At 47.1% G+C, this 27140-nt stretch overlaps 2 protein-coding genes across 3 annotated transcripts; one reads left to right on the plus strand and one right to left on the minus strand.

Moving 5' to 3' along the window:
• Positions 1-852: 852 nt before the first annotated feature.
• On the plus strand, positions 853-4900 carry LOC142900425 (uncharacterized). Of its 2 annotated transcripts, XM_076044715.1 has the most exons (6): positions 853-968; positions 2021-2067; positions 2234-2833; positions 3132-3220; positions 3371-3542; positions 4393-4900. In XM_076044715.1, exons 2-6 carry the CDS (start codon positions 2026-2028, stop codon positions 4549-4551), a joined length of 1062 nt encoding a protein of 353 aa, XP_075900830.1. In that variant the 5' UTR covers positions 853-968; positions 2021-2025; the 3' UTR covers positions 4552-4900. The 2 variants fall into 2 exon arrangements, with proteins under 2 accessions (XP_075900830.1, XP_075900829.1); XM_076044714.1 differs by lacking the exon at positions 853-968 and having other exon boundaries at positions 2026-2031; positions 2162-2833.
• Positions 4901-4954: 54 nt separating this feature from the next.
• On the minus strand, positions 4955-26775 carry LOC142900363 (mitogen-activated protein kinase-binding protein 1-like). The gene is made up of 33 exons (XM_076044620.1): positions 25755-26775; positions 24749-24840; positions 23018-23077; positions 22735-22792; positions 21319-21489; positions 21099-21236; positions 20448-20630; positions 19096-19244; positions 18225-18414; positions 17792-17914; positions 17308-17498; positions 17109-17200; positions 16568-16693; positions 16119-16189; positions 14585-14706; positions 14392-14467; positions 14130-14241; positions 13897-13960; positions 13536-13646; positions 13251-13411; positions 12900-12937; positions 11870-12052; positions 11589-11734; positions 11367-11509; positions 10867-11070; positions 10677-10743; positions 9540-9683; positions 9170-9342; positions 8022-8618; positions 7831-7918; positions 7625-7713; positions 6651-6739; positions 4955-6102 (listed from the first exon to the last, which is right to left on the minus strand). The coding sequence occupies exons 1-33, from the start codon at positions 25848-25850 to the stop codon at positions 5893-5895; spliced, it is 4557 nt and encodes a 1518-aa protein (XP_075900735.1). The 5' UTR covers positions 25851-26775; the 3' UTR covers positions 4955-5892.
• Positions 26776-27140: the final 365 nt, after the last annotated feature.

Consider the following 27140-nt stretch of genomic DNA (forward strand, 5'->3'; position numbering starts at 1 on the left):
GAGGTGAGGACAACTAATGCAGCTGTGCATCTGCACACGTGTTGTTTGCTATGGTCTGGTCGCCCTGGAGATTCATTGGGTGATTGTATGCAGATTTATTTGGTGGATTTATTCCCCTCCCCTGTCTACGTTGTACATTGTTAATATACATTTCTTTATTTCAGACCCAAGAGATCCATATCACAGTAAAATAAAAAAGGCCAATGACCAAAATCCATACTCAAACACAAGTTGAACCAACTGCAGATGAAGTTGAGGCTCATTCAACCAAACATAATAAACATAGCGAACACCTTGAATGATAGCTGAATGTGACTTAACCTGAGGGTGAACCGAGCAGTAACGGGTGACTCCTCCGTCATCGGCGCTTGAGTCACTGAGACACACAGACAAGAGCAATCTGCCCCGGCCTCTGTGCCTCTGTGTGCTGTAATTGCGTTACTCAGCAAGGCCACAGATGCACCACAGTCCCATGACAGTGAAGTGGACCACTTGAGCACAAAAAAAGTTGTCGCTGTTTACACCAAAATAGAAAAAGATCTACGGTTATGAATAACAATAATGATAATATTTTAACAAGCCTGTTTTGATTAAATTCTCCCCCTCATGAAACATTATGCTTTTCTTCAATCAATCACTCTGATAATTCCTGTTTCTTCATTCAAATTCATTTTCACAGCATTTAACTTTAATTTCAGGCTGAGATGTTTAAGCTCAGTAATTCATAAAGGCTGCACTGACAACACAAAATGAAGTATGCAGTGTGTTTCCCATGTGTACCGATAGTGTGTGACTTTTTTTTTCACTGGAGCGATGAGCTGAGGAGTGGCCATGCGCCGAGAGTCTTGAAGGCTATAAAAGCGTGTGCGTGTGTGTGCACAGCTGCTGGCTGGCTGAGAGTGACTCACCTGAACTACTACTACGCAGCCTTCAGTCTGAGTGCACCTGAGGATTCACGACAAGAAAAGGTAACCTCCGGCTTTTATATTCATCTCGACTTGCTCAAGGAGCCATGTGCAGGAAGATTTAGCAGCATTCAATGGCATCAATGGCATGGAATATGGTGTTTTCACCTGTATCACATCATGTTTTTCTTATACCAGCTGAAATGTCAAGGTAAAATCGGGAAAACCCCGAGCAGATCCACTTTCTGGGCGACTGGAGAAGCGTGATGGTACAATGTGACCATCTCCTTTAAAGTGGACCTTTACACAAATACGAATGCTTATTAGTTAATAGTTAATTGTTTTTATGGCTCAGTCAGACTGAAAAACCTAAATATTTCGCATCAATAATATTGTTACACATTGGGCCTTTAATGCACGGTTTTACACACACACGTGTGTACAGATATGAGTGTATACATATATATATCATTTTAAATTAAACAAAATACTTTTAATTGTTATGTTTAACAAGTAAGCAAGAACAAAATAGGCATTGATAAAGCTTTGCAGTTATTTATGTGAGCATAAGATTCTAAAGATCTAAGGTGCAAAGTTAAGGTAATTCTCCCCACTTAAAAGTAAGCAAATTTTATGCATGTTCAAATGAAAAAAATCAAGCCTTGGTGAGGCAGGAACAAGCACTAACAGACACACGCAACTGCAGGTTAGTTCATTACGACGGAGCAGCTCACAGACACAAACACAAAGAAGGTAACTAGTCAGAGCAGATGACAAAGGATTGTTGTCGTAGGGAAACATTCCTCTCCCACCACACATTTATACAGCCGTTAAGCAATATGCCATTATGTTCCTGGATGACTCGAGGTCTTTTCTTTATTGAATTAGCACATTCCACAGCATCCAATAAACTGAAGTTGACAATGAGGATCTGTGCAGTGATTCGCTGACACCTTGACCTGCAGGAAAGGTGCACAATCCGCCGATGTCCACCCAGAAAACTGAATCTGCTCAGTTCCCTGGGCGCGGTGTTTGCAGCTCCAAACACCACGCGCACTTTTCATGAATATCATCATATAATAACAACTGACTAACATTGCATCTTCTTCCAGCAGACAGCATGGATGTAAGTACCTCAAGAAACTGTCAGACCTCTGCAGCGGTAAGAACGCCAACTTTGTCCTCTCCAGATTCTGCCTCTAAATGTCAACACTGGATTCTTGCTTGTGTCAAATTGCCGTGTTCGCAACTGCAAGTTGGTGTCCTCCATCCTCTCCACCCTCTCTCTTCCCCGTCTCTCTGCCCCCCCGACCACCGATCCCTCTCAGTGCCCCGACGCTCTCTGTGGCAGCTGCCCTCCGTCCTCTGGTTCTGCTCCACAGACTAACAGCCTGTGGCCCAGCCTGCCCCAGTCCACCACCAGCTTCCCTGTGTGGCCTGGACAGACTGTCCAGACTGTCCAGACTGCACCGTGCTGGACCGGTCAACCCAATACACCATGCTGGACCGGGACACAACCTCCTCCCTACACTGTCCCTGTATCCATGCCACCCATCACAGTCCCCACCCAGACCTTTGCACCAGCCCCGGCACCCGCCCCTGTCATTGTCCCTGCTCCAGCTCCAGCTCCTTCTCCAGCTCCAGCTCCGGCTCCAGTGCAGCCCTGCCAGTCTTACTGGCCAGGCAGCCAGTGTCAGCCAGCTCAGCCACCAGCTCCCGTCCAGACTCAAGTCCCAGCTCCGTTTCCAGCTCCGACCCCTGTGCCTGTCCCAGTGCCAGCGCCCGCTCCTGCCACGAGCATCCATCCAAGTATATCAGTGTGGCCAGGCCACCCTGGTTGGCCCTATAACCCGGGACAGTCAGGATGGCCAGGGCAGCATCCATCCATCATGGCTCCACACTGGCTTCCACCTACTTCTGGTCCTCTCGTGAGTGAAAGAGACAAACGTTCTGGCATGCATCAAACCGTTGTCTTTATTCAAAGACCCAGTGTGGGATATGTTCAAACTAATCTGCTGGCATGAAAATCAACAGAAAATGTGTTTAAAGCTCGATGAAGTAATTGAAAATGAATAACTGCGAACAGCTTTTGCATTGTTTGCAATATGCTTTCTTGCCACTAGATGGTACAAAATCTACTCATTGGGCCGTTAAACGATCAAAAATACAAAGAAAGCTAGAACCGCTTGCTGCTTATCCTGTGTAATTTCACTGTCTTGCATTTAGAGTGTGCCATACAACTTGAACCTGGCCAGAGGTGCGTATGACAAGATGATGATGACCATCCTTGGCCACGTGAAACCAAATGCTAAAATGTAAGCTCCATTTTTGACTCTCCAAATTTCTCTCCTTCTTTCCCTCCAACGCAAAACACACACACACACACAGACAGACATACAAATTACAGTCCGAAAAGGTTAACATATACTGTATGTCTGTCCATGCACCTCTGATTTCTTTCCCAGGTTCACCGTGAACTTTCTGAGAGGCAACGACATTGCCTTTCACATCAACCCACGTTTCAACGAGGGCGGCAAGCAGGTGGTGGTGCGTAACCACAAGGTCGGCGAGCGCTGGGGCTCAGAGGAGAGGGACCTGAAGGGGCCCTTCCCTTTCGCCCTCGGGAGCCCCTTTGAGGTGAGCACAAAGACGAGAGGACAGATATGTGTGTACTTGTTTGCATAAGCCTCCTATATACGTTGCATTTAGTGTTATTACCATAGCCAATAGCAGACATGTGTGTCAGTAGCTGCGTTTCTATGACAGTTTTTACAGTTTTTCTCAAAATAAAAGTGATATTTCTAAAATTTCATTTTATATACGACATGTCGGAATAGGCAAATTTTTGATGGCACCCCAGGGTGCCGCGGCAACCCTGTTGAGAAACGCTGTACTAACTCAATAACCAGTTACCCGGCAACACAGCAGAAAACAAGCAGCTCTAATATTGTTAACTTGGCTTCTAGTCGTGCCGCTACTACTAGCAGCTATGTTGATGTTTCAAAAAACGCTGCACACAGAACCCCCTGACTGACTGACTCTGGGTCACTCTCTCACGGTTAACGTCAGGCAAACGTTTGGAAAACATGGAAAGGTTTGGAAAGCCGTTTGTGCAAGAGGGTCCTAGATAAGGGGACTGCTGTTCTGCAGGAGGGCTCCTGGAGGTCAGTGGGGATCTCACGTGGCTGGAAACACTCACACATAGCGAGCTGAGCTCACTAATCCACACAGTCTGTGTGTTGTAACTGCAATAGAAACCCGGCCGAGGCAGTGATGTTTAAAACTAAAGCGTACGCTGCCATTGAATCCTCCTAATATATCACTCGTCATCTGTTTTTGGTTTCTCCAGTTTTAAAAGAGTAACTCTGTCGTAACCAATTAGGATTTGTTTGTTTTTTTTACTCCCCACCCCCCAGTTTACTTTACGTTTCAGTAAGTTTTGACTCTGCGTGGAAACAAGACGTGACGTGCTCTGCTGTGTTCCCAGATGAAGATCCTGTGCAGCAACGAGGCGTTCAGGGTGGCCGTGAACAACATCCCCCAGTTTGAGTTCCGGCACCGTGTCAGAGAGCTAAACCGGGTCGACAGAATCAACATCCTGCACGATGTCGTTCTCACCTATGTCAATGTAGAGACACTTCCCTAGAGTGACGCTTCCATCTCGAGCGGCGCATGAGGACAACGTGTGTAACTGCGTAATAAGCAGAAGTCCTTGTGAGGACACAAAGATGTTTGCAAACATCATTTATAAGGCATGTGTAAGCTAACGCATTCACCAAGACATTACAGTTATATATAGTGTTGCATCAAACGAGCGTGTTAATATGTATTAATATCAATGTGAGCTAAAGCAAACAATAATACCTCTAATCAACATTTAATTGAGTCCACTATCATATTTATTGTGTGCAAGTAATTATTTTAATGATTCTGCAACTAACTGTATAAATTACCCTAAGAAATGTTGAAAGTCAATAAATAAAATATGGCACAAACACTGTGTTCATGACTCATTGAAAAGAGCTCAAGGAAGAACAGCTGGGTTGTAGTGTGACAAGAAGAAAAGGCTCTTTAATATAAAATCACATTCAAACAATTTCTTTTTTTTTTTTTTAAAAGACAAACGTTTTACACATTTTCTTTGAGGATTACTCACACGTACAGAAAGTCTTAGAGCTGCACCCAAAACCTTCCACCTTTGGCCATAAAGAACCAATGGAACTAAGACTCCACCCAAAGCAGCAAGACAGCAGCAAAATACCTCAACACTGGATTTATTCATTTTCCTGATTCTCACAATGGAAGACTCATCAGCGGTGCTACAATACAAATTACGATACAAAATGTGATCATAACATGGTGAGAAACCTACCAGGAAGTGCTCTGGCCACTGAAAGAATAAGGCGAATCTCAGTGCATATCTCATCCACTCAACCCCATCAGTAAAACTCCTTAAGACCTCTGTGCAAATGTGCAAATCACAGTGCTACCAGTGCATGGGTGCGCATGTGCGTGTCTGTGTGTGCGTCTGAGTCCTGGGTACAGATGTGCTTAACATGACACACATGTTACATACGTGTCGGCATGTGAAGCTGGACTTTGCCTCCTCCCACCCGGCAAAAATAGGGCCCAAACATATGGCGCCGCAAGTTTTGCGCCAGTAACGTAATTAAAAACCATAGTTGAGTTCACACACACACACATATATATATATACATAACATTCAATTACAAAGACACAGAAAAAACAACAACAAACAAACACCACAGATGACATAAAAACAGTGTGCACTCACGCAACTCTGGGGGGGGGGGGAGGCTACCGGAGCCAGCCACTAGGGGAGCTAATCCAGATATTTTTTTTCTGATCTTGTATAGTTCTCAATCCATTTTGCTAATGTTTTTGAACAATATTGTGCATTTTTATCCAGTCACAAGTCCTTCATAATTCAGATTATGTGACCTTGAAGTGACCCGCGCGGGTCCAGCTAGGTCTTTGTGTCCAGTCTCCTCTCCACGGACTTGAGCAGCAGCTCGGCACACTGCTCCAGCAGGGCCAGGGCCTTCCCCCCGTCGCCGGCCGCCTCGCACGGCGGCACAGCCTCAGGCATGGCGTCCAGCTCGGCCTTGACCGTCAGCAGCGTCTCGGAGAGGATGCTTCTCATCTCCTGGTGATCGTCGCCGGGCTGTTGGAGCACCTGGTTTTCATAAAAGGCAAGACGTGTGAGAAGCAGGCCTGGCGGCGAGACGGGCAGGAAGGAAGACAGACAGACAGACAGACAGACAGACAGGACAGACTGTCTGTCTGTGTGTGTGTTGATCAGTTTACAGAGAGCAGAGACATGAGCTGGGTGTCCACTACCCCTAGAATTGTGCAAAACCTAAATTTATAAAAAAGAAACTGGTCATGGAAACACAGAAACTTAGAAGAAGAAAAAAACTCTCAAATATGGCTAAAAGATTTTCACGCTCTCATGAGGTGGTTTTTTAGATGTATCCAAATGGAGGTATATGGCAAAACAGTCATGGAAACACTTCAGCGGACGTGACGTACGGAGGTCATGTGACCAGTTCACTTCAAGTGAAAACGGAAATGATCTGATAAAGTCCCTCGATCTCCATAAATCATCACATTTAGCCCTCCGTTTACTGCTTCCTGTTAAAACTGATGCTTTATACATTCGCTTCATATTTTACCTCCCGTTGCTCGCCGCTCTCTCACACACCCACACACACTTCGACTGACCTGAGAGTAGAGCTTGACGGTTCTCCTCAGACTGTTGTGCAGCTCCGTCACCGCCTCCCTGCAAGTCTCCACGGTGATGGAAGGGTCTTCTGAAGGAGACGGAGAGTGAGAAAGACTTTTCAGTACAACGCAGAAGGTGGAAAAAAACATAAGCATAAAAAATAAACAAATGCAAATACAGCGCCACACACAGTATATTCGCACCCGGCCATGAACGCACGGAAGGCGCTCAGGTGCAAAAAGGCCGCGGCGCGGCGGGAGGAAGGGAGGAAACATCGAAAAAGAAACTCGCGGCGGGGAAGAAAGAAAGAAAGAAGGCGCAGCGAAGCAAGAGAGCGGAGAGAGACGATTTCACACTCGGCGCCCCCCTGGGAAAGCACAGTTGTGGGCGCGCGGACGGGATATCAGCTCCGCGGCATTTTGCAGGGGATCCCTTTAAAATTTAAATGAGGGCCGATACCTTTGTGTGGCGCCACTTATCGCCCTGCGCGAGCGGCATGAACGGCGGGATGAAGATGCCGTTTGCAGATTGAGCTCAGCCTTTTCGAACGGCTTGATGGCTTTATTTGCCAGGGGAGGGGATTGCGAGCAAAACAAACTACAGCAGTGCTGAGAAACGGCGTTGGCACGATGGTGATTTTCCTGTACGTACAGCAGCATAATCTGCGCATTAATCATAATTATCATTCATTTGTTTTATTTTGCACTGCGTATTATTGTTTGGTGTAAATATTTAATCGCTACACACACCCAGATTGCACGGCAACAAAAAAAAAATGCTGTGAGCAAATTGCGTACCGTGAACGCCGTGGCTGCACAATTATGTGGCCGGTAAAGGTTGTGTTGTTTTTAATCTATGGTGAAATCTATTGTGAACTTGTTGTTGTTCACAATAGATTTAGCGGCAGAGACAGACAGAGAGACAATGAATGCAATGCATGAAGAGCAGGTTTCCATATTATGGCAGGACCAACCTGTCTGCGCATTACTGCTCGACGTGTGGGCCTCCTCGGACACCAGGGGGCGCTCTGTAGCTACGGCCTCTTGCCCCATTCCCTTGGAGCTGAGAAACAATGGTGAGTTGTTGTGAGTCTCACTGTGTTGATGCTTAGTTAAATTGATTTTTTAAATTTCTTTTTTTAAAAAAGGACCATGAATGAATATTTTCTAAGGCAATAACCTCTCTGACAGCGAGTCCCTCTTCTGCCTCACGGGTATCGAACTGGGGAAAACTGGATCCAAAGTCAGAGACAGGTGTCTGACGAGTGCTGCGGAAATAAAAAAAAAAAAAATGCAAAAGAAATTGCTTTTAAAAATCACACACATCACACTGCATTTTTAATCCTCCATTTTTCTCCATCTGCCGCCAACCTTGCTTCCCTGGCACCGGCGTCACGTCACCTCCTGGGCCTGCGGTGGGGGTGGAAACCCTGCAGCTGGGCAGCACCTCCAGGCAGAGGCTGCGACGGGGGCTCAGCGGCTGCTTGGGGAGGGGGATGCGAGAGGGCTGGACGTTCTGGACGGGCCGACCGGAGAGCACCGCGGCCGGCGGCGGGGACTGAGAGCTGGCGGACTGAGGCTGAGGGCAGGACGGCAGAGACGGCGACGACGAGAGCGGCGACGAGGCCGACAGGGGGGCCTCGGCCTCGGGCTCCCCAAACGACCTCCTGCTGCTCCTGTGGAGGCAGGGCGAGCAGGGCGGGGTCTGGGCGCCCTGCTCGCCCACCGAGGAGGAGCGGCTGCTTTTGGCCATGGAGCTGGCGGTGGGGTTCATGTAGGAGTGGTGGGCCTTGAGCTTGGGGCTCTCCCAGGAGAGGGAGGGCTGCGGAGGCTCCGGCGACTGAGGCAACGACGAGGACGGGGAGGAGAAGTGGAAGGACGGCTTGTGGCTGTCGCCGTCCAGGAAGAGCCGCTGGGGCCTCTTGCAGTGCTCGCTTTGGTCACCAGAGGGAGCAGGTGAGAGAGGAGCTTGGGAGAGAAGGACAAGAAGCAGATTTTAATGCACTGAATTGAGTATTGAGTCATCAGCAGGATGGGCCGCTGTTAGAAATGATACTCTAGACGCCAACAGGCTGTAAGTAATCCCAAGTCAGTGCTGATTTATTTGGCACATTTGTTGATGCAAACTATATTCAAATGGATCATTGCTGCAGTTCATCTGTGTAGCAAAGCAGTCGAAGCTACATCACATGAGAGGGAGGGAGTGCTGCTGCACTGGGCATAATCACACACTACCAGTCAAACGTTTGGACACACCCCCCCATGCTTTTTTGTTCTTCTTTTTAATCTTTACTACTTTCTACACTGAAGACATCAAATACATGAGCTACGTGTAATGATGCAGCAAAAAACATGTTAAATGACTCTAAATATGCTTTTTATGAAAGGTGGTTATTTTGAAGAATTGAAATATAAAAACGTGTTTGAGTTATTTTACACTTTTGCTGATTCCTACATAAGCTGAGCTCAGGAAGAGGCAGGTATTGAAAACAGATGGATGGATGGATGAGGTGTCATACGGTCTGAGGCCAGGTTGAGCGCGGACTGCGACTTCTGCAGGCAGGACGCTCTGTCCAGCAGCGGGGACTTGGGCGAGGGGCTGGACAGGCGCCACAGGTGGGACCCCGACGGCTTCTTCTTCTTGGGGGGTCTGGCGGCCGTGTCCTGGTCTCCCTCCAGAGCACCTGTCCTGCTGAGAGGGAGGCGGTTTACAATGAATGGGTAATTCTGTCGTCTTTCTGGTCGTTATTCATGGTACAGAGATCAATGACAGTGTTCAAATCAGTATGATGACTTGATTCAATAAACCTAAGTCTAACCAAGCTGCAAATTAAAAATAAAAAATAAATTTAAAAAAAACACACCCCCGGTCACGTTTTTTTCTCTCACCTCGGCCCCTCCCTCCTGCCAGCGAGTGCGGGGGTCTTATCTACTCCGCCGTCCTCCATCAAGGGCCTCACTTTTGACACAGGGGGCTTTGCGCAGTGGCTGTCTTGATCCTTTCCGTGCGATTTGGCAAAGGGAGTCAAGGCCCTGCGCAGGGGAGAAAAGGCCAGTGGAGGGTCAAGGAAGCGGCAGAGCAACTAACGTAATTTATTGACAGTGTTGTGTTTGACGGCTGCCAGTTTTGCTTCACATAGAAGCTAAGCTGGGAAGAACTTTTATGCAGTAAATGTGCAGAGGGAAGCTCTGGTAGAGCACAAAGCTAACTGGCTGCTTACTGTTTAGACACAAATAGACACAACTGGCACATTAAAATGTATTTTTCGCGTGGATGTATTATAACAACTAGATACCGGACTGGCAAAATGGCGGCACAACAAATTTTCCCAGTGGCCACTTGTGGTACTGCGGCCCAAAAAGCATTTTCCCCATAGTCCGCAATACAAAAATAAATGTATTTAAAAAGGCTCACAGGATGACTGTGAACTGAAACATGATTCCAAGCAAATCTTTATAATGTACATTTTTCAATTATGGTCTTTAAGTTATTTTTTAAAAAATGATCAAGGCCAGAAAATCAGCAGGAAAGACTATTCCCAGCGTGACGTCGCAACGTCGTTTGTGCTGCTGTGTCTCAGCTCGTTCTGATTGGCTGCGTCCTCTGTAAGCGACGTTCTCCAGAATGTGAGTTACAGAGGCATGATGGGAAGTGACACTACAGCGCATGCTCTATGGGCCGCCATCTTGGACCCTGGGGGTTCGGTTCTGAGTCAAGTCTTCAACTTGAACTGAGCGAGTGTGCTAAGCTACACTCACTAAGACAATGTCATGTGACCGGGTCAACGTGCAGATCAGTACATTCATGATGCAAGTGTGTGACTTTCCGCCCGCCCCCCTCCAAACGTTCCAAACATTATGTCATGGAAATTGTTCTGTTCACAGGAAAAACCTTGGCAGGATCAGGACGGTATACAGAGGGTTTATTAGCGGAGCCACGTGTGTGTGTGTGTGTGTGTGTGTGTGTGTGTGTGTGTGTACATATGAGGTAATTATAGCCAGGAAGTCAACACTGATCAACAGTACCTGTTACTGTGTCCTGTGGCCAGAAAGCGCGAGGACATGCTGAGCCTCGGCACGCGGCTCTGCTCGGCTGCACACATGCAGAAATCGCACGGGGGGGGGGGGTGGAAAAGGCAAAAGGGGAAAAGTGTCAAAGTTGGAAAGCTTGCTGCAGTTGCACAAATTGATTAAGTGGTTGTCGGGTCTCCTCTACCTGCATCGCCGCCGCCGCTGCTGCTGCTGCTGGTGGTGGTGCTGCTGGTGGTCTGGGCCAGCGTCTCAAAGTTCTGCCTGAGGAAATCCTCCTGGCTGCTGCGCTCAGCAGGTCCGGTCACGGTCCTCAGAGCTTCGTCCACGCTGGTCACCTTTGCCTTTGGCTGCTCCCTCTCCTCGTCAGAGCTGTCGGCTTGCCCGGGATCTGCAGATTGAAGAAAAGCACCACGCGTTGTAGAGGAGAAGCAAAGCTTCCTTGGTACTGCATCATGTGTAGCACATGAAAAAAAACCACAGCCTTGATTTCACGTAGATTTAGGATTTTATCTTGAACCCAGTGCATTGATGCATCATGCAAAGTTGCTCCACTGTACCACACGGGGGTGCTAAAGCCTTTGATCTTTACATTCTGCATTTCCAAAAGTGCTGATTCAATTCTTCTTTCTTTCACTTTTTGTGCATTTTCCTGCATTTTTAAAGGCCGGTGCGTGAAGACCTCACCCTCCAGGACGTGGTCGGGGCTGGATGTCCTGCTGTCAAAGCCCAGAGAACAGGCGCTGTCCGGGCTGCGGCTCTCGTGGCCGTCGCCGTGGATCCCTCGCCGCTGCTGCGTCCTGCCGTGCTGCTCGATCGCCGTGTCATCGCTGACAAGCGAAGAAATCTTCCGATCAAATTGTGTTGCGTTTAAAAAAAATCCCCAAAACAGCACAAGTGGGGATGTACCTGTCACGCAGACTCGTGTCCTCCTCGTTGTCCTCGCAGTACAATAAAGTTTCTTCAGTTCCCGTGAAGCTGTGGGACGACAGACTTGAAGGCAACCAGGCGTCAGTCAGCGGCCAAGGACGATACCTCGTGGCCCCGTCATCCAGCTGGAACATATCACAGGTGACACAGGTTGGCAATTTGATAAGGAACTAGAACAGGGTTGGACAAACCTTCTGACTGGTGGGGCCACAATGGGTTCTAAAATGTGACAAGAGCATGCAGAGAGATTCCATGCATACCGTGGCCTCCTGGAGGCTGGACGTGCTCTGCCGGTCTCTGCTGTGGAGGGATCCCATGGTGCTTTTCCTGGGGGCAAAGGTCTCCAGCTGCCGCAGGTCCATCATGGACTTCACCATCACGTCCAGAGAGCCCATGCAGGGGGACCAGCGTCTCCGGGGACGCCTGGAGGAGTCGGGTGCCGCCTGGATTATGGATAGACAGCCCATCAGTCAGTCAAAATCACCACCCACAACCACCAGGGTATTTAGCTCTTAGAACCTTCTAGAACCATCTAGAACCACCCAGAACAATCTTGAACCAGTGCGTTGGGTCGGTTGCTTGCTCTGAATTCATTAGAGAGCAGGTCTACTCATAAAATAGACATCAATTTGCCCAAATCGAGTCTCGCTCTGTCTTTGGATGTTAGAAGAGTCTCAGAGAAGAGGCTGTGTGATCTAGTTTTTTCCCCGCTCTTCCTCTGTGGCCCGCGCGTCGTTCAGAATGGATTTTCGTAAAGCTCTATATCACTCTTAAGACTCAGTGGGAGGGAATTTCCACCGCGGTACATCACAGAGGGTTTAATCTCATGTGTGAAGCCATGCAGAGATCCTTAAACCAGCCAGCGCCGCAGTCTGTCGAAGGGGCTCCGACGAAAAACTCAAAACGAGTCTCTGAGCAGTCGCTGAAGTTATCATCAGCTGCCCGTCTTACATAATCAAAGCGCACATCGCAGTGGCGCTGACGAAAAGGCATTTTACCATGAGCTGGTCGTTTTTTTTTTTTTTTCGTTGAAAGTTTCTCATTTTTGTATTTTTTCTTTGTGCTCTGGCTATTTTCTGTTCATTAGTTTTATCAGTTCTGGGCCCTGCGCTGTTTTTTCACTGTGGATTTAAATCACTGTGTTTTTCACACGTATGTTTTCTTTTTTTTTTGAAAAGCGTCTTTCAGCGGGAATAAAAACATCAAACACACAAACGACAGCCCTGGCAGGTTTAGTTAGCTGTTGAATGTCTTTTTTTTTTTTCTAAATATTTTTACATGAGTACCGACCTTTGTCAGCTCCCAGTCGTGTCCTTCATCTGAGCCACCTGTTGTTTGAAAGAGCAAAAAAAAAAAAAAAAAACCACAATAAGAAGCTTCAGAAACAATGAGATGCGAGTTGTTTGATGCCGGCATCATTTTTCCCCAGAGCGGCTGGCGAACAGAGCAAAAGGTCAGCGCGACCACAGGTGGCAGGATATTCAATAGTGGTCAACATCCAGCTGATTCACCTGCTAAACGGCCTGTGAGGCACTGATCAGTTCAATTCCAGAAAATAGAAAATTCAGGGTTCATTTTCAGTTTTTGTTTTTTTTATGGATGCTTAAAAGGAAACTTGAAACTCATATTTCGCCACTGCACCTGTGTCCTCCTCTTCATGGCTGCTGTCAGTGGAGGAACTGGTCCCGGTGTCCGGTTCCGACTCATTGAGGGCCCAGCTCTCCGCTCCGTCCGCCTCCTCAGGCTCGCGTTCGCTGTCGGAGGACAGACCACCCAGGGAGGGGGCGCTATACACCTCCCGCCTGCGGTAACGCGGCCGGCAGACATCAGGTTTAGCATCAGCGAATGGTGGTTTGTGAAAACGCAGTCGATCAGGAAAGCTGGTGTGGTGTGCGTGTGCCTGTGTGTGTGTGTGTGTGTGGTCACCTAATGGTGGAGGTGCTGCAGGGCGGCGTATCGGGTTCCTGTCGGAGGCGGCAGAGCCTCTCCCTCATGCTGAGCGTCAGCTCCGGAGCCAGTCGCCACACAAAGATACAGCTGAGGGATAAAAGGCCATTAAAAATTCAGCGATTAATTCCAGCTTGACTGTTCAGGAAATGGTCTGCAAACACATTTCCCCGCTCATTTCCTCCAGCAATAGAACCGCTGAAAGATGATTTTTTTTTTTTTTTTTTTTTTTTTTAAATTTGGGTGCTCCTCCACTCCGGCTGTTCTACCGTGTTGACCGTTAAATTCATTATGAATGGAAAAAAGAAGAAGAAGAAGAAGCTGAAGAACGATTTCCCACCTGTCCCCAGATACTGAAATCAAATGTTTGCAGTCATTGGTAAACTTCATCCCAGTGACGATTTCTGCAAATATGAGAAATACGTCAATTTTGGCATTAGGAAAGAAAAAAGAAAAGAAAAAAAGAAAAAAAAGGGAAAAAGGAAAAAAGGAAAAAAAAAATTGGCATCAAATTCCCTGCAAACGTGTTGTGTGTGACGTTAACACGTGCGTGTGTGTGTGAGTGGCCGTTACCGGAGTGTCCGAACATGGTGGCGACGCACTCCCCCGTGTTGAAGTCAAAGATGCTGATGTTTTTATCGGAACAGCTGGTGGCCACGTATTGACCCGACGGATCCAGTTGAACCTGCCGGAACAAACACACACACACACACACACACACACACACACACACACACACACACACACACACACACACACACATGCAAAGTCAACCCACAGCGTCCACAGTGGCAGGGTGTGTTGGTGGTGGTGGTGGTGGTGGGCGGGGCCTCACCTTGAGCAGGCTTCCATCTTCACTCAGTGAGCCTTTGTAGAGTTTCTTCTGTTTGCCGCTGCTGATGTTAAAAATCCTGCAGCCCCGAGGAGAGACGAGAGCTTGTTCACTTCTCGTCGCTAATCTCCTTAATCCTCACTAAGGCACACACACACACACACACACGCGCGTGCGCGCGCACACACACACACACCTGATGCTGCGGTCCTGGCAGCCCACAGCGGCGTACTTGCAGCTGGGGTCCACGCCCATGTCGTACAGCGTGCTCTTCCTCACCGAGTGGTGGGATCGCCGGAACCTGGTCCCTCTGTCGGTCTGCAAGAAGCCACAAAAAAGGGGAAACGCTCGAGTAGGCTGAGCTTTTTTTAAGCTTCAGGAGCAAAAGCTAAACGTGGAAACGCTCAGTCAAATAAAGCCACGGTTGCCTGTGATGTTTTTCAGGGCGTATCACAAACACAAGCTGCAACGGGGTTTTTTTCTGTATACCTGGATGGAACAGGTTGAGTGCAGTTTATGTAGGAGCTGCAGGGAGCAGACTGGAATTAACATTGCCCTGGCTAATCAGAATCAGAATCCCAGTTATTTAATTCATCCCCCAAGGGAAAATTGCTTTTCGTTGCAGCTCCAAGTTAACGATAATATACCTAGAACAAGGAACTTTTAAACAAGTTTAAAAAATAAATAAATAAATAATCGAAATGTGACCGATTAGAAGTCAACTTAAAGTCAGAGGATAACTGTTGAGGGTGTTTTTAACTGGTCTGTAAAGTAAAAATGGGTCACATTGGACCCTCAACATTATTCAAGGGTTAAATAATGTCTTCCGTACACAGTTTTCATTGTGAAATGTAGGTTCTCAGGAAAGATCGCCGCTGATCTATTAATCGTTAGCCGATCGATAAGGTCAATCAACTAATGAGTAATGAATTAATCGATCATTTGCATCCCTACTTTCAACTGATCCGTCAATGTCTGTCTGTGCAGTCGCTTGCATCGCAATTTCGTTTTTTAATGTGCACTGGAAGTGAATGTTTTAAATGACAAAATGAAAGTCTGAGGAAGTCTGAAGTCTCTGAACGGGTGAAACAACAGAAAAGAAAATCACTTGGTCAGCAAAAATTGCCACAAACGAGGCAAGAATCGGGGTGCGTGTGCCGCGCCAAATTAACACACACGCGGTTTGACAAAACTAAAGGTCCATTCAGCATCTTTCAACGGCGCGGCAGCAGACCGAGCAGTAGCTCCACCGTCGCTCTCCGCACGGATGGCGAGGCTCTCACAACAAAGATTGCACAAGACTCGTGATGCGGACTAACAAGCCGGCGCTCATTGTTCCACACAAAAAAAAAAAGCTCCCGCGAGTCGCTGTGGTGGTGGCGGCGGCTCAAAATGTGTCTTAACTCGGCGTTCTAACTTATGCAACGGTGACCGAGCAGGAAAGAAATGTCCCAGTAACCCAGAAGCGAATGTGGAGCAAGAGAGAGGAGTTGCACAGAGAGAGAGAGGGGGAGAGAGAGAGGGAGAGAGAGAGAGAGAGAGAGAGAGAGAGAGAGAGAGAGAGAGAAGTCTCCTTTCATGCACCCAGTTACACAAGCCCCCCCCCCCCGCTCCGTGGGGGTTTCGGGTTCCTGCGGTGATTGTGTGTCAGGTGCTCCCAGGAAGTGATTTAACCTGCAGGGAGGAAAGAAATCTAACAAACGCACCTTTACGTCATTTTTTGCCTTTACCTTGTGAGCCGTGCGGAAGTAGATGCTCTTGTCCACGCCGCAGCTGATCAGCCTCACGCTGTTGTCGCTGGCTGAAAAGCGGAGAGCGAGAGAGACGGAGAACGTTTCAGAAATTCCCGCTCTTTTATTATTCAGAAAACAAGCAGCAGAACCCAAATCCCCATTAAAAAATCATCTGCGGAAAAGCCCAGAAATCAGAGACGCAGCGAAGCTTTGACAAACAAAACTCCACTTGACCGCACCTGCACTCGTCCTCTATTATTTAGAGAAGCAGCCGCAACGTTTAAGCTCAAAGAAAACAGGGAAGCTACGCGACGATGGACGGAGATGAAAGGCAGGATTATGAAACGAGAGAGCGAGAGGGAGAGGGAGAGAGAGGGAGAGAGAGAGAGAGGGAGAGAGAGAGAGAGAGAGGGGGAGAGAGAAGCGGCCAGTCTGAAGTGGCTCACCGGCAAAGCGGACGGCGGTTATGGACGAGGAGTGCTCGTCCAGGGTCTGCACCAAGCTGTAGTCGGCGGCGGCGTCCAAGACGTGGATCAGACGGTCCCGGCTCGCCGTGGCCAGCAGCTGCAGACCTGAGAGCGGCAAGAGGGGAAAACACAACCCATCACAATCATTTCACCTATAAATAGGTTAAGATCAGATTTGAACTTGAACAATGCAAAAACTGAATGAAGTTCATTGTGTCTTCATAAGGTATATATTATTATTATTAGCGTTTTTCTTTTATAACAGACACACAGCTTTTTTTTGTGCTAAAATAGAGACAATGCAGGTACAGGAAGGACACCAAAAACATTGATATCAGTGCTGGTACACAGTGGACCTCCTGTTCTAATCACCTTCACAACATAATGTGTGTCTATGCGTGTGTTAAGGCCACCAACTGCGTGGTCTCTGCAAAACTTCTGACGGTTATTTAGGAGAAGACTGAAGCTGAGCTAGCGATGCGTCGCCACGGCAACCGGGCGAAGAGACAGCGACGCCCACCAGTTTCTGGCTTGCTGTACTCCACGCAGAGGATCTCGGCGTCGTGGGCCTCCACCTTCAGGATCTCCTCCAGGCTGTCCAGGTGGTGGATCCTGCAAGGGGGGACAACGGTCACACGTTTAAAAAACAAAGCGGCCGCGAGGTTTTCTTCCTGGGCGGGACTTCAGGAGGTTTGTCTCCCCCCCTCCCCCTCCCCCACCTCAGCATCCCGTTGCGGTCCCCAGACGCCAGGTGTTTGCCGTCGGAGCTCACGCAGATGCTCCTGATGCCTGACGTCCTGCTCTCGGCCGTCTGTCCGTCCGCCTGCTTGTCCGCGCCCACGTTGGTGGCGCAGTCGGGGTCCAGCAAGGCGCCCGTGTTGCCGTCGATGTAGATGATTCCCCGCAGGTCCTGCGGTCAAATCTTTTTTTTAAAGTTTGGACACACCTCATGCAATTTTTTTTTTAAAATCTTTACAACTTTCTAGATAGATAGATAGATAGATAGATAGATAGATACTGAAGGCAAAGAAAAACATGTTAATTAACTCTCTTTGCTAGACATGGTAGAAAGTCAGCTAAGCGCTTGGATTTTTGTGGAATAAATTTGGGTCGTAACTTCATTATAAAGGACAAAACGTCAGTCCTGAGACTCGACAAGTTGAAAAGCACTGCTCTGAGCGGAGATCATCAAGTCAAACTCACGGCGCCGAGGGACACGCGCTGCGATGTTCGCCCGTCGTCTGCCTGCCAGAGCCTGACCGTGTTGTCGGCGGAGCAGCTGAGGAACACGGCCGGTGTGGGTTCTCCAGGAGTAGCTGGGAACATCTGGGAAGGACAGAAGAGGAGGCGTTGAATGAAAAGACAGTTTGAGGGAAAAGCTAAGCTAACCAAATTAGCTCCGATGCAAAAACTACAAAAATACTATATATATATATATATAAATAAAAAGACGCAGCAGTGATGTGACTTCTGTTTCATTTACATGATGACAATACAAACCAAGAGCAAATTCATTCAACCCTTTGATTATAATGTAAAATGACATAAATGGTTTGTTTGTCGCGTTAAATTGTATGCGTTATTGAAAACCTAGAAAGACAAATAAAAAAAAAAAACACAGCATCCGTGCGGTCACCTCCAGGTCCCAGACGCAGGCGGCGTGGAAGAGGGCGGCGTGCACCTTGACGGCAGCGTCCACCTCTCTCACGTCCCACACGTACACACTGTGGTCATTATACACACAGCTGAGCCAGCGGCTGCCAGGGTCGTAGGAGACAGCGATGGCGTCGGGGTAGCGGGCGTCCTTGTCGGGAGAAAACAGGTGGCTGATGGGAGGAAAAAATAAAAAAATGGAAATTAAGAAAATAAGTGGTGGAATCTGGTTTGAGGCTGCAGAGGCGTCCGAGACCCCAGATTCTTACCATGCTCACACAAAATGAGACAATTTTAAAAGAATGTACAAATATATATATATATTTTCATTCATTTGTAATTGCAATACATGGGACTAGATAAGCTCTGCTTCCTCCTATTCCATCTTGGATTTTTAGACAGATATATCTATATATTATTCTTATTTATTTCAGCATCTTGTTTGTATCTGGAATTGTCCAAAATAAAAGTTTACAAAAATGATATGTATGATACATCACATAATTTAGCAGAATTTTAAAATAATGAAATTTTTTCTCAATGTGATACTTTAAAGCAAGAAAGAATGAAACAATGAAAGAAAGAAAGAAAGAAAGAAAGAAAGAAAGAAAGAAAGAAAAGGTGGGAGGATTTATTTTTATATAGTAAAGCATTATTTAATGATGGGGGCTCAAATGCCTTCCAAGGAATCACAGTAAACATACCTTTTAATAATAGAGAGATAATAACAGTTCGCTCCCCTTATACACGTGTGCTTTAACCAGAGACTGGCTGAGATGTTGTTGTGATGTGGCCACTTGAGTCACGCTATAAATAGGGAGGTCTGATCCCGCCGCGGCCTCCTGCCTGCTCACCTGGACTCGGCGTGGGCGCCCAGGGCGTGCGGCTGCGGCAGCGAGCACACGTAGTTGAGGTCGTCGGGGCTGAAGGCTCGCACCGTCCCGTCGGCACAGCCGCAGAAGATCAGGTCCTCGCTCAGAGACAGCGAGTGGGCCGCGCCCACCTGCCAAGGCAGAGGAGATGGGAGGAGCGCAGACTGTTAGGTTAGTGCACCTGGTCCCGTCCCGTCCCATCCCATCCCGTCCGGGGGCCGCGTCTCAGAACCAAGGGAGATGCCTGAGTGCATCCCAATTGGAAGGCCTCCAAAAACACATCCTGTACTTGTTCCCCTCGTCCGCGTCGTTGCTAATCCCTCGCTGATCCCGACAGACGGCGGCAGCGGCGGCGGTGCAACACACACACACACACACACACACATGCCTCCGTCTTTACCGTTTATTTAAAGCCTCTCGCAGCTGGGCGACGATCGGGGGCACCGACGGTGGCAAGACACTCAGCGGCGGGAACATTCACCACAGTTTAAGATAGTGGGAAATATCAATCATGAAAAGATGGATGAATGATAAAAAAAAAAAAATTGGTCGACCCGATATGAAAGGAAGCGTTGAGGATAGAAAATAATTATAAAATATTACATTTAAAGGTCCCATCTTATTAATAAATGTCCCTTTACAACATTTACTAACAATATTGTCGCCAGCCTGTCATGCAGTCCTGCAAAACAGCCCTTTATGATGTCACAAAGAGCACTTTGTAGTGGCACTTTGTAGTGGCATCGGTACCACTAACAGGTTACTGCCACACTCCTTATTCAACCTTTGAAAGCCGACGCACAGTGTTTTGTTAGTGAGACTGTAAACAGAGGGCTAAATATGTTTATAAATCTGTGGATATGACATTAGATATTTCTCTTCAGCATTCAAAGGGAAAATTCCGAAAGACGTGGGGACCCTTTCTGAGACTGTTGAAGATCACTATGTAATACTTGACGACTTGACAACAGCTTCATTGTCTTTTTTCCCCCCCTTTTTTTGTTTTTCTCTTCTTCTTGTTCTACTTGTGACTTTCATAGATGTTTATATCCGCTGCATATACATGTCTATATATCCTGCCACACGCCTGCAATGACCTGTTAATTGCACTGCCTGTCATAATCTGTCAAAATATTTGGATTCAAAATAAATGTGGATATTTCTGTGTGATAAATCAAGCAAATCTATTCCACTAGAATCCAGGATTAAAACAGGGAACCTTTAATTAAAAAAAAAAAAAAAAAGACAAGAGCTTAGAATAGAAAACACACAATAGCAGTAAGAGCAGTGGCACTTTCAGAAAATAGCAGCGAGTGATTCACACTCTGACTCACCCGCAGGTCCACCCACTTTTCCAGAATCCTCTTGCTGTTGAACTCGCACAGGATGCCCGAGGCCGTGATGGTGAAGGTGGAGTCGGCCGTCGAGCCTCGTCCGCAGGCCACGTCGCAGAAGAAGTTGTTCCGCAGCTCCCCCAGTAGCGCCGAGCGGCCCAGCAGGGGGACCGGAGCGCTGGCCTTGACACGGGGAGGCGGAGGTGGGTGGAGGGGAGGAGGAGGTGGAGGGTTAGTGTGACTATGGATGTTAACAACTAATCCATTATCGATTAATTGTCGATTAAGAATTTAATTGTTTAAATTGAATTAGTCGCGATTAATTGAACATTTTTTTTAACACGGGTACTTAATATCATTCTAACAGTGTAGTGGCAGGAAAGAGCAATTCACCTGGAGATACTGTGATGCTCATAATATACCTTGAAGAAGTTACCTTTAAACAACTTTAAAAAAAAATAATAATAATAATTCATCGTTAATCGATCGATAAGGTCAATCAACTAACGATTAATGAATTAATCGATAATTTGCATCCCTCATTGTGACTGACAAATAAACAAAAACAAGCATTACGCCATAAAGGACAAAAGGACATGAAAAAAAAAATCGTTTTTCGATCATGCGGATTCAAGCGCATTTTTCGTTCACCTTGCTGGCCTTGCACTGGTCCAGATACCAGAACTTGACGTGTCTGTTGCCCACAGTGACAAAGTAGGAGCTGTCCTCGGAGAAGGACACGCCCGTCACCTTGCTGGACACCTTGTTGGCGGCCACCACCACATCTTTCTGCAAGCAAAGAGACGTTCGTCGGGAGGGAGCACTTTCCCACACGGCAGCTGCTGCTGCTGCTGCTGCTGCTGCGACGTACCTTCCAGGCCCAGACGCTGACGATCATGCTGTGCTGGTTGCCCACGCTCACCACGTACTTGCCGTTGGGGGAGAAGGTCACGCACGAGACGCCGTAGTCGTGCATGCGCAGCTCGCCGACCTGCTTCCGCTCCGACACGTCCCATAGCCTGACCGCCGGGAGGTGACCGCACTGGGTGGGGGAGGGGAAGGGAAAGGGAGGAGGGTTAATTGCCGACTGGAATGAAGGGTTAACCACCCAGTGGTGGAACCCAGTCAGGCCGAGTTCCACCGAGCTAATCCTCTCCGTTAGCCGAGCGCCGTTATCCGTCTCTGGGCCCGTTCACATTACCTCCCCGCCTCCCTCTCCCCCCTCTCGCTGGAGATCAAAAGGTCGAGCGGGGCTATTTGTGTCATCTCGTGTCCTCTAATATGATAGGATGACATGTTTGAAGGGCGGCGGTTATTTAGGTGAGAGGAGACGCAGGCTGGGGGGGATGCGGCGCAGCAGAACAGAGGAACTGTCTCAGCAGTGTTGTTCCTGTCTGCGCCATGCTCACTGGAGTCCAGCTAACCGACTTGAACTAACAGATTTTCAAACGCTCTTATTCCTCCAGCCATTAGGCTTCTGAATGCTGAGACTGTTGAATGACGAACACAGACCAGGCATTGTGACCTGAGAGCCGTATTGGGTATCTATTGTATATTTATTTATTATATTATCTTATTATTTGCTGCTAGCGCTGATTGCCCTTGCCAGCCTGTGGTACTGAAAGAGTGGATGCTGTTTGTGGTGTTTGTTGTCTGGTGATCTTTTTGATACACTTGTGACTTGAGGCTGTAAACTGAATTGTCCTTTGGGAATAAATAAAGTTGTTTGAATTTTGAATCTTGAGTCGCAATTTGCTTGAAAGGGTGAGTTTTACCAAGGACGCTTCTAGTCAGATGATCCACTTTGGATTTTTTTTCCACTTTTTTTCAAACAAACCTTTGCTTTGCTTTCATCAAAGAATTTACTTTGCGCCACGCTGGTTAAAATCCAAAAAAACAAATCCACTCTCAACTGGTTCCTATTTGCAAAGGTGGCAGGACGTCCTCCGCCTCAGTCGGAATCCCGCTGAATGTGAACTTTGCTCTGTGGCATCAGGGCCTCTGCACACTCGCTCATCCACTTACACAGAGAAGTCTTTAATCGGCTTTAATTGGCCAGGGCGGATTTAGGCGGTTGTGTTGGGAGACACGCGCTGCAAGTAACAATGTGACAGCAGGTGTACCAACACGGTGCAGCTCAGAAGCAGAGTGAGACCCTGCAGAGGTTTCTCAATGGAACCTGTTTATATCTGGCCGAGCTGGACAGAACTGCAGTGAAACCTTGAAGGATCTGTCGAGTTTATACGCAAGCGGGAGGGAAAAGAGGCTTTCCAGTTTGAAGGCTCACCTCTCCTGTGACCAAGTGTTTGCCGTCGGGGGAAAAGGACAGAGCTGTGATCTGCTTCCTGTTGATTAGAGAGGAAGAATCGAAGGTGTGAGGCTGACTAGTCAAAATAAATGGAAAACCTATACAACGGATGCTATTTGTACACTGGAAACTGTCTGAGAGTTGGAGTTGTTTTCCAATTAGGGTGGCATTTTTACAGCTTTTAATGACTGGATTCATCATTTTAATGTGATGTGTGCCAATAATGACCCACTTAAGTGCTGAGTGTGTTTCTTTCACTCACCTGGGTGCGACAATGTGGTGCTGTTTGTTCTTCTTGGGGTTCAGCAAGACGACCACGCACCTGCACGATGAAGCAAACACTCAAAATTTGCCCTTTCACCTCTTTGAGCCGAGAGATAATAAAGAACGACACAACCGCTCGAGACATTGGCTTGACGAGGTTAAATTGTGATTGCATTACATTGGTGAAAGACGACTTAATGAGGCATTAAGGCAAGCCCGACCCGTGATGGAATAATCAATGAGGGATCTCTCTTCCAGTTAAATATACATGAGGCTTATCTCAACTATGCTGTAACTGCGTTACGCTGATTAAACCCAGGAATCCACGCAGCAGCGCCCGCTAACAAGGAGGTGCCAAAGTGCACTAATCTTTCCTGATCTGTCAGTAAACATTTCTCCCGTGGAGTTCCTACAAGACTGCAGCCGGAAGCACAACAACAACGCACACATTCAGGCGCAAGTGCCATTCTTGTGGGTTTTTTTTGTTTTTTTTAATCGAAAACTTGTGAATTGTGAGGCAATAATGAAGGGAGTTGCAATCACGCTGGAAAGGTGACTAGGATAGTGAATAATTAAAACGGCTTTTCTATGATTAAAAATCAGACAATGGCATCAAGCACACCAAATTGAACAGGCAAACGTCACGCGTGTCGTTGGAAGAAAGCAGAGGAGCAACTCGTGTTGACGGAATCATCTGCTACTTTCTTATAGAGAAAGGTTTGGGCTAAATATGAAGCCACAGTTTGGACGCTGATCTCTTCCTAACACTGAAAACCCTCCAAGAATGTCACCTCTGTTGAATCTGCTCATTTCACTATTACAAGACATCATTACAAGGCAGCTTCTGAAGTTTCCATCTTGCCCACGTAGTGGTAACCCACCTCTCCTACACTCGCACTCCTCCTCGATACTGAAACATTTTGCCCGCGCCCACACGTCCTCCCTCGCTAATAAAGCTCCCCTTCATTTCTCTTAATGAGAGCGGCACGGAAAAGAAACAATCGGCTTGTTTTTGCGAGCTGCCGGTTCTTTAGCGCCGTGCCAAGAAAAGCGGGTCGGCTCCTGGTACGACAGCTTGCGCAGACTTAAACCAAGGCGGCAGGTGGTTCGCCAGACTACGCGACTCACGCACGCAGCGCCACGCACAAAGGCGAGGCCGCAAGACATATAGTCGGCGTGCTCTCGCATATGCGCGCAGCAATGCCTGCGTCTGTGCACTGATGCTGATTAAAAAAAACAACAACGAATGAATAGAATAGAAGAGCACACATGCCTCAGTGTTGATCTTCCCAGAGCATATACAACTTTGACAAATGATTCCCATAATCAAAAAGTGTCTGAACACTTGTTTTTGTTCGCGCCCCAGGAGACCCCAGCAGCTGTGATGTCCCACTGCATATTAGAGCTGATAGGGAAAGTGTCACTGTTTGCACTGAATAAATAAGGCTATGCAGTATTCACCACAACAGCGTATTACACCGAGTCTCAAAGGAAACTCCTCTGGGATACGAATAAAGAAGAGTTTTCTATGATGAAAACAGACTCCAGACCTCCTGTTACTCACTGATTGAGCAGCGAGGAAAAACACTGGCAGACACAGAAGCTTTTGCACACAGAGCGTGTGTGACAGCCAGGCGGAGATGATAAGACTGCAGCCGACGCAGAGTGCCTCGATGAGTCAGATCGGTCAAAACGTTAAGATAAAGATGCCCACACGGTCTCCTCTTACCCTGCAGGGTAGGCGACCAGTCCGGATCGGGGGTCACAGGCCAGGCCGCAGTTTCCCACGGCGGTGATACCAAGCACCTTCTCCAGGGTCACCTGTGGTGGGGCACAACGAGCACAAAGCAAAGGAGGTGAAGAACAAACAGAGAAATAGAACAAAGCTGGGGAGGTTAAATGCATATAACATTACAGTCATTTTAGCTAATTTAGTATCCGTCAACCCTGCGTTTGTGCCATGTTGATGTGATTAACTCAGGAAAAAAAAAATTGAGGTCAGATTTAACGTAATTAAACAGATAAAGTGACAGAAGTTAACTGTCTGTCTGTCTGTCTGGGTGACCTCAAAGCAGCTTTCAAAGCCTCATTGTTGTGTCTGGGTTACCAAGGTTTGTCGCATCCAATATGCAGTTTAGTTATATTGCAATGAGTGCACACTGCAATATTCTGATTAAATATTAGAAAAATGGAACTAGAACAAGTAACAAGTAGTAAAATCTTTGCATTTATGACATACATTTACACTCAATCTACCTTGCAGTTCTTCATTAGCACATGTGTATCATCTATTTATTATTATTATTATTATTATTATTATTATTATTATTATTATAACTTTTTTTTCACTATCGCTGATGATCTGTTTTGTGTCCTGGGGACAAATAATTATTCAACTGGAATAGATTAAAGTAAACGCAGAGCAGTTACGAAATTTACGGATTAAAGGGGTCTATCCCTTCACTTATTACTTGGGCAGTTTAAATATTAGTCATAATAAGGATATCATTAAAACTTATTTGTGAACTCATTCTGTAAGGGACAACGCTTTTTTTCGCCCTCGTCTCTCATCATCATTATCATCATTCTTATACATTGATGCCTTGTAAAAGCAACACTTTTAAGAATACTCAACATTCTTTATCTCGCTTTTTTTTTTTTTTTTTTTTTTTAATGCAAAGTCCAAACGAATCCCAAGTACTACAAAGCTCGCACACACACAACTGTGAAGGTACCTTGCTGGTGAGGCTCTCCGTCCGGTTCCTCTGCTGTCTGCTCGATGGCGAGCGCAGCAGGTTCCTGATGCGGCTCGTGAAACTGTCTCCCGGCATGATGTGTGCAGTTCGCCCGGCGAGCCGAGCACCGGCTGCTCCCGACGACAGTCCTCCTCCTCCTCCTTCCTTCCGACAACAATCCCTCACCGGGCAGCCACACGCTGCAGAGGCAGGGCTCTGCTAAATCGGATCGCGTAAACTCAAGGCGACAACGGGGCGTGCGCCAAGTATCCCGCCGGCTCGCCGTAGTTGTAGGAAAAAGCTCAAAACTCTGTTGAACAACGCCAATTCTGGGATCAATGACAAAAGTATGTGAATTAAACAGTCACATTGTAGTCACCGTCATTCCCTGAGGAAAACATGGCTCATTTTCTAGGGTGGTAGTGCGTGTTCCACTACCTGGATGAATGCCTTGCCTATTTCCAGCCACTTTACAGGTAGAGGAATCCGCGCATGCGCATCGTACACCTTTTTTTCTTTTTCTTCCCCAAACAGTGCCAGTACCTTTCCGAGCAGGTCCTCTCCTTCTGCCACATTAGAAACCAAGTGTGTGAAGTTGTGGCCAACTTGGACTGATTTATCCTACGACGGAACTCTCTCTTTTGTGGGAATATATAAAAGTATCCCTCCGCCTCGCTCCTTGACCCGAATGAGACGAAGAGATTAATGTGCGCCTCCGCCATGATTACATCAATGGTCGCTTTTGTGCCAGTCGTTGCTAATTGATGAAAACAGGATTAGTGGGGCGCTGTCTTCTTCAGCTGAATGGCGGGTGCTTTGGAGGGCGACGGTTCACTGTGCTTCCACAGTGGGCGGTGAAACGTTACATTGAACGGATTCTTGTTTATTGTTAAGACGCCTTTGTTTGGCGTAAAGTTTCTCAGTGTGCGTTTCACACGTACTTCCGCACCACTCTGTCCACAAGCGTGTGGTTTCATTGATTTGTCTGCACATTCACCCAAACGTGTCGTCATTGATAGAAGGGCGTGTTGACGAGGCACAACCCATGATAGGCAACGCCCCTAGATGACGTCAACTAATTCGTAGCCATATTAATCTGTTACAAATTAAATTCGAATATTGATAAAGCATTTTATTCTGTAAATTCAAAAATCCGTGTTTGGAAGGCTTATTTTATTGCAGGCTAAGTATTGATATTGTAAATGTCAATAAAAGTAAAATAATGGTTATGACTAATAATGGGTAAGAATCATTTTCTTTTATTTATTTTTTTTACCATAAATTCAAACATGGCTTAATTTCACCAACATTTGCATGATCTGAGGCATCACAAAGGTACGAGGTGTGTGGCAAGCAACAAAAGTCAAGGATGAGATGTTTAAAAGA

The sequence above is a fragment of the Nelusetta ayraudi genome, unplaced genomic scaffold (assembly GCF_046127955.1).
Source record: "Nelusetta ayraudi isolate G7.1 ecotype Tasmania unplaced genomic scaffold, CSIRO-AGI_Nayr_v1 ptg000082l, whole genome shotgun sequence".
NCBI classification, from domain to species: domain Eukaryota; kingdom Metazoa; phylum Chordata; class Actinopteri; order Tetraodontiformes; family Monacanthidae; genus Nelusetta; species Nelusetta ayraudi.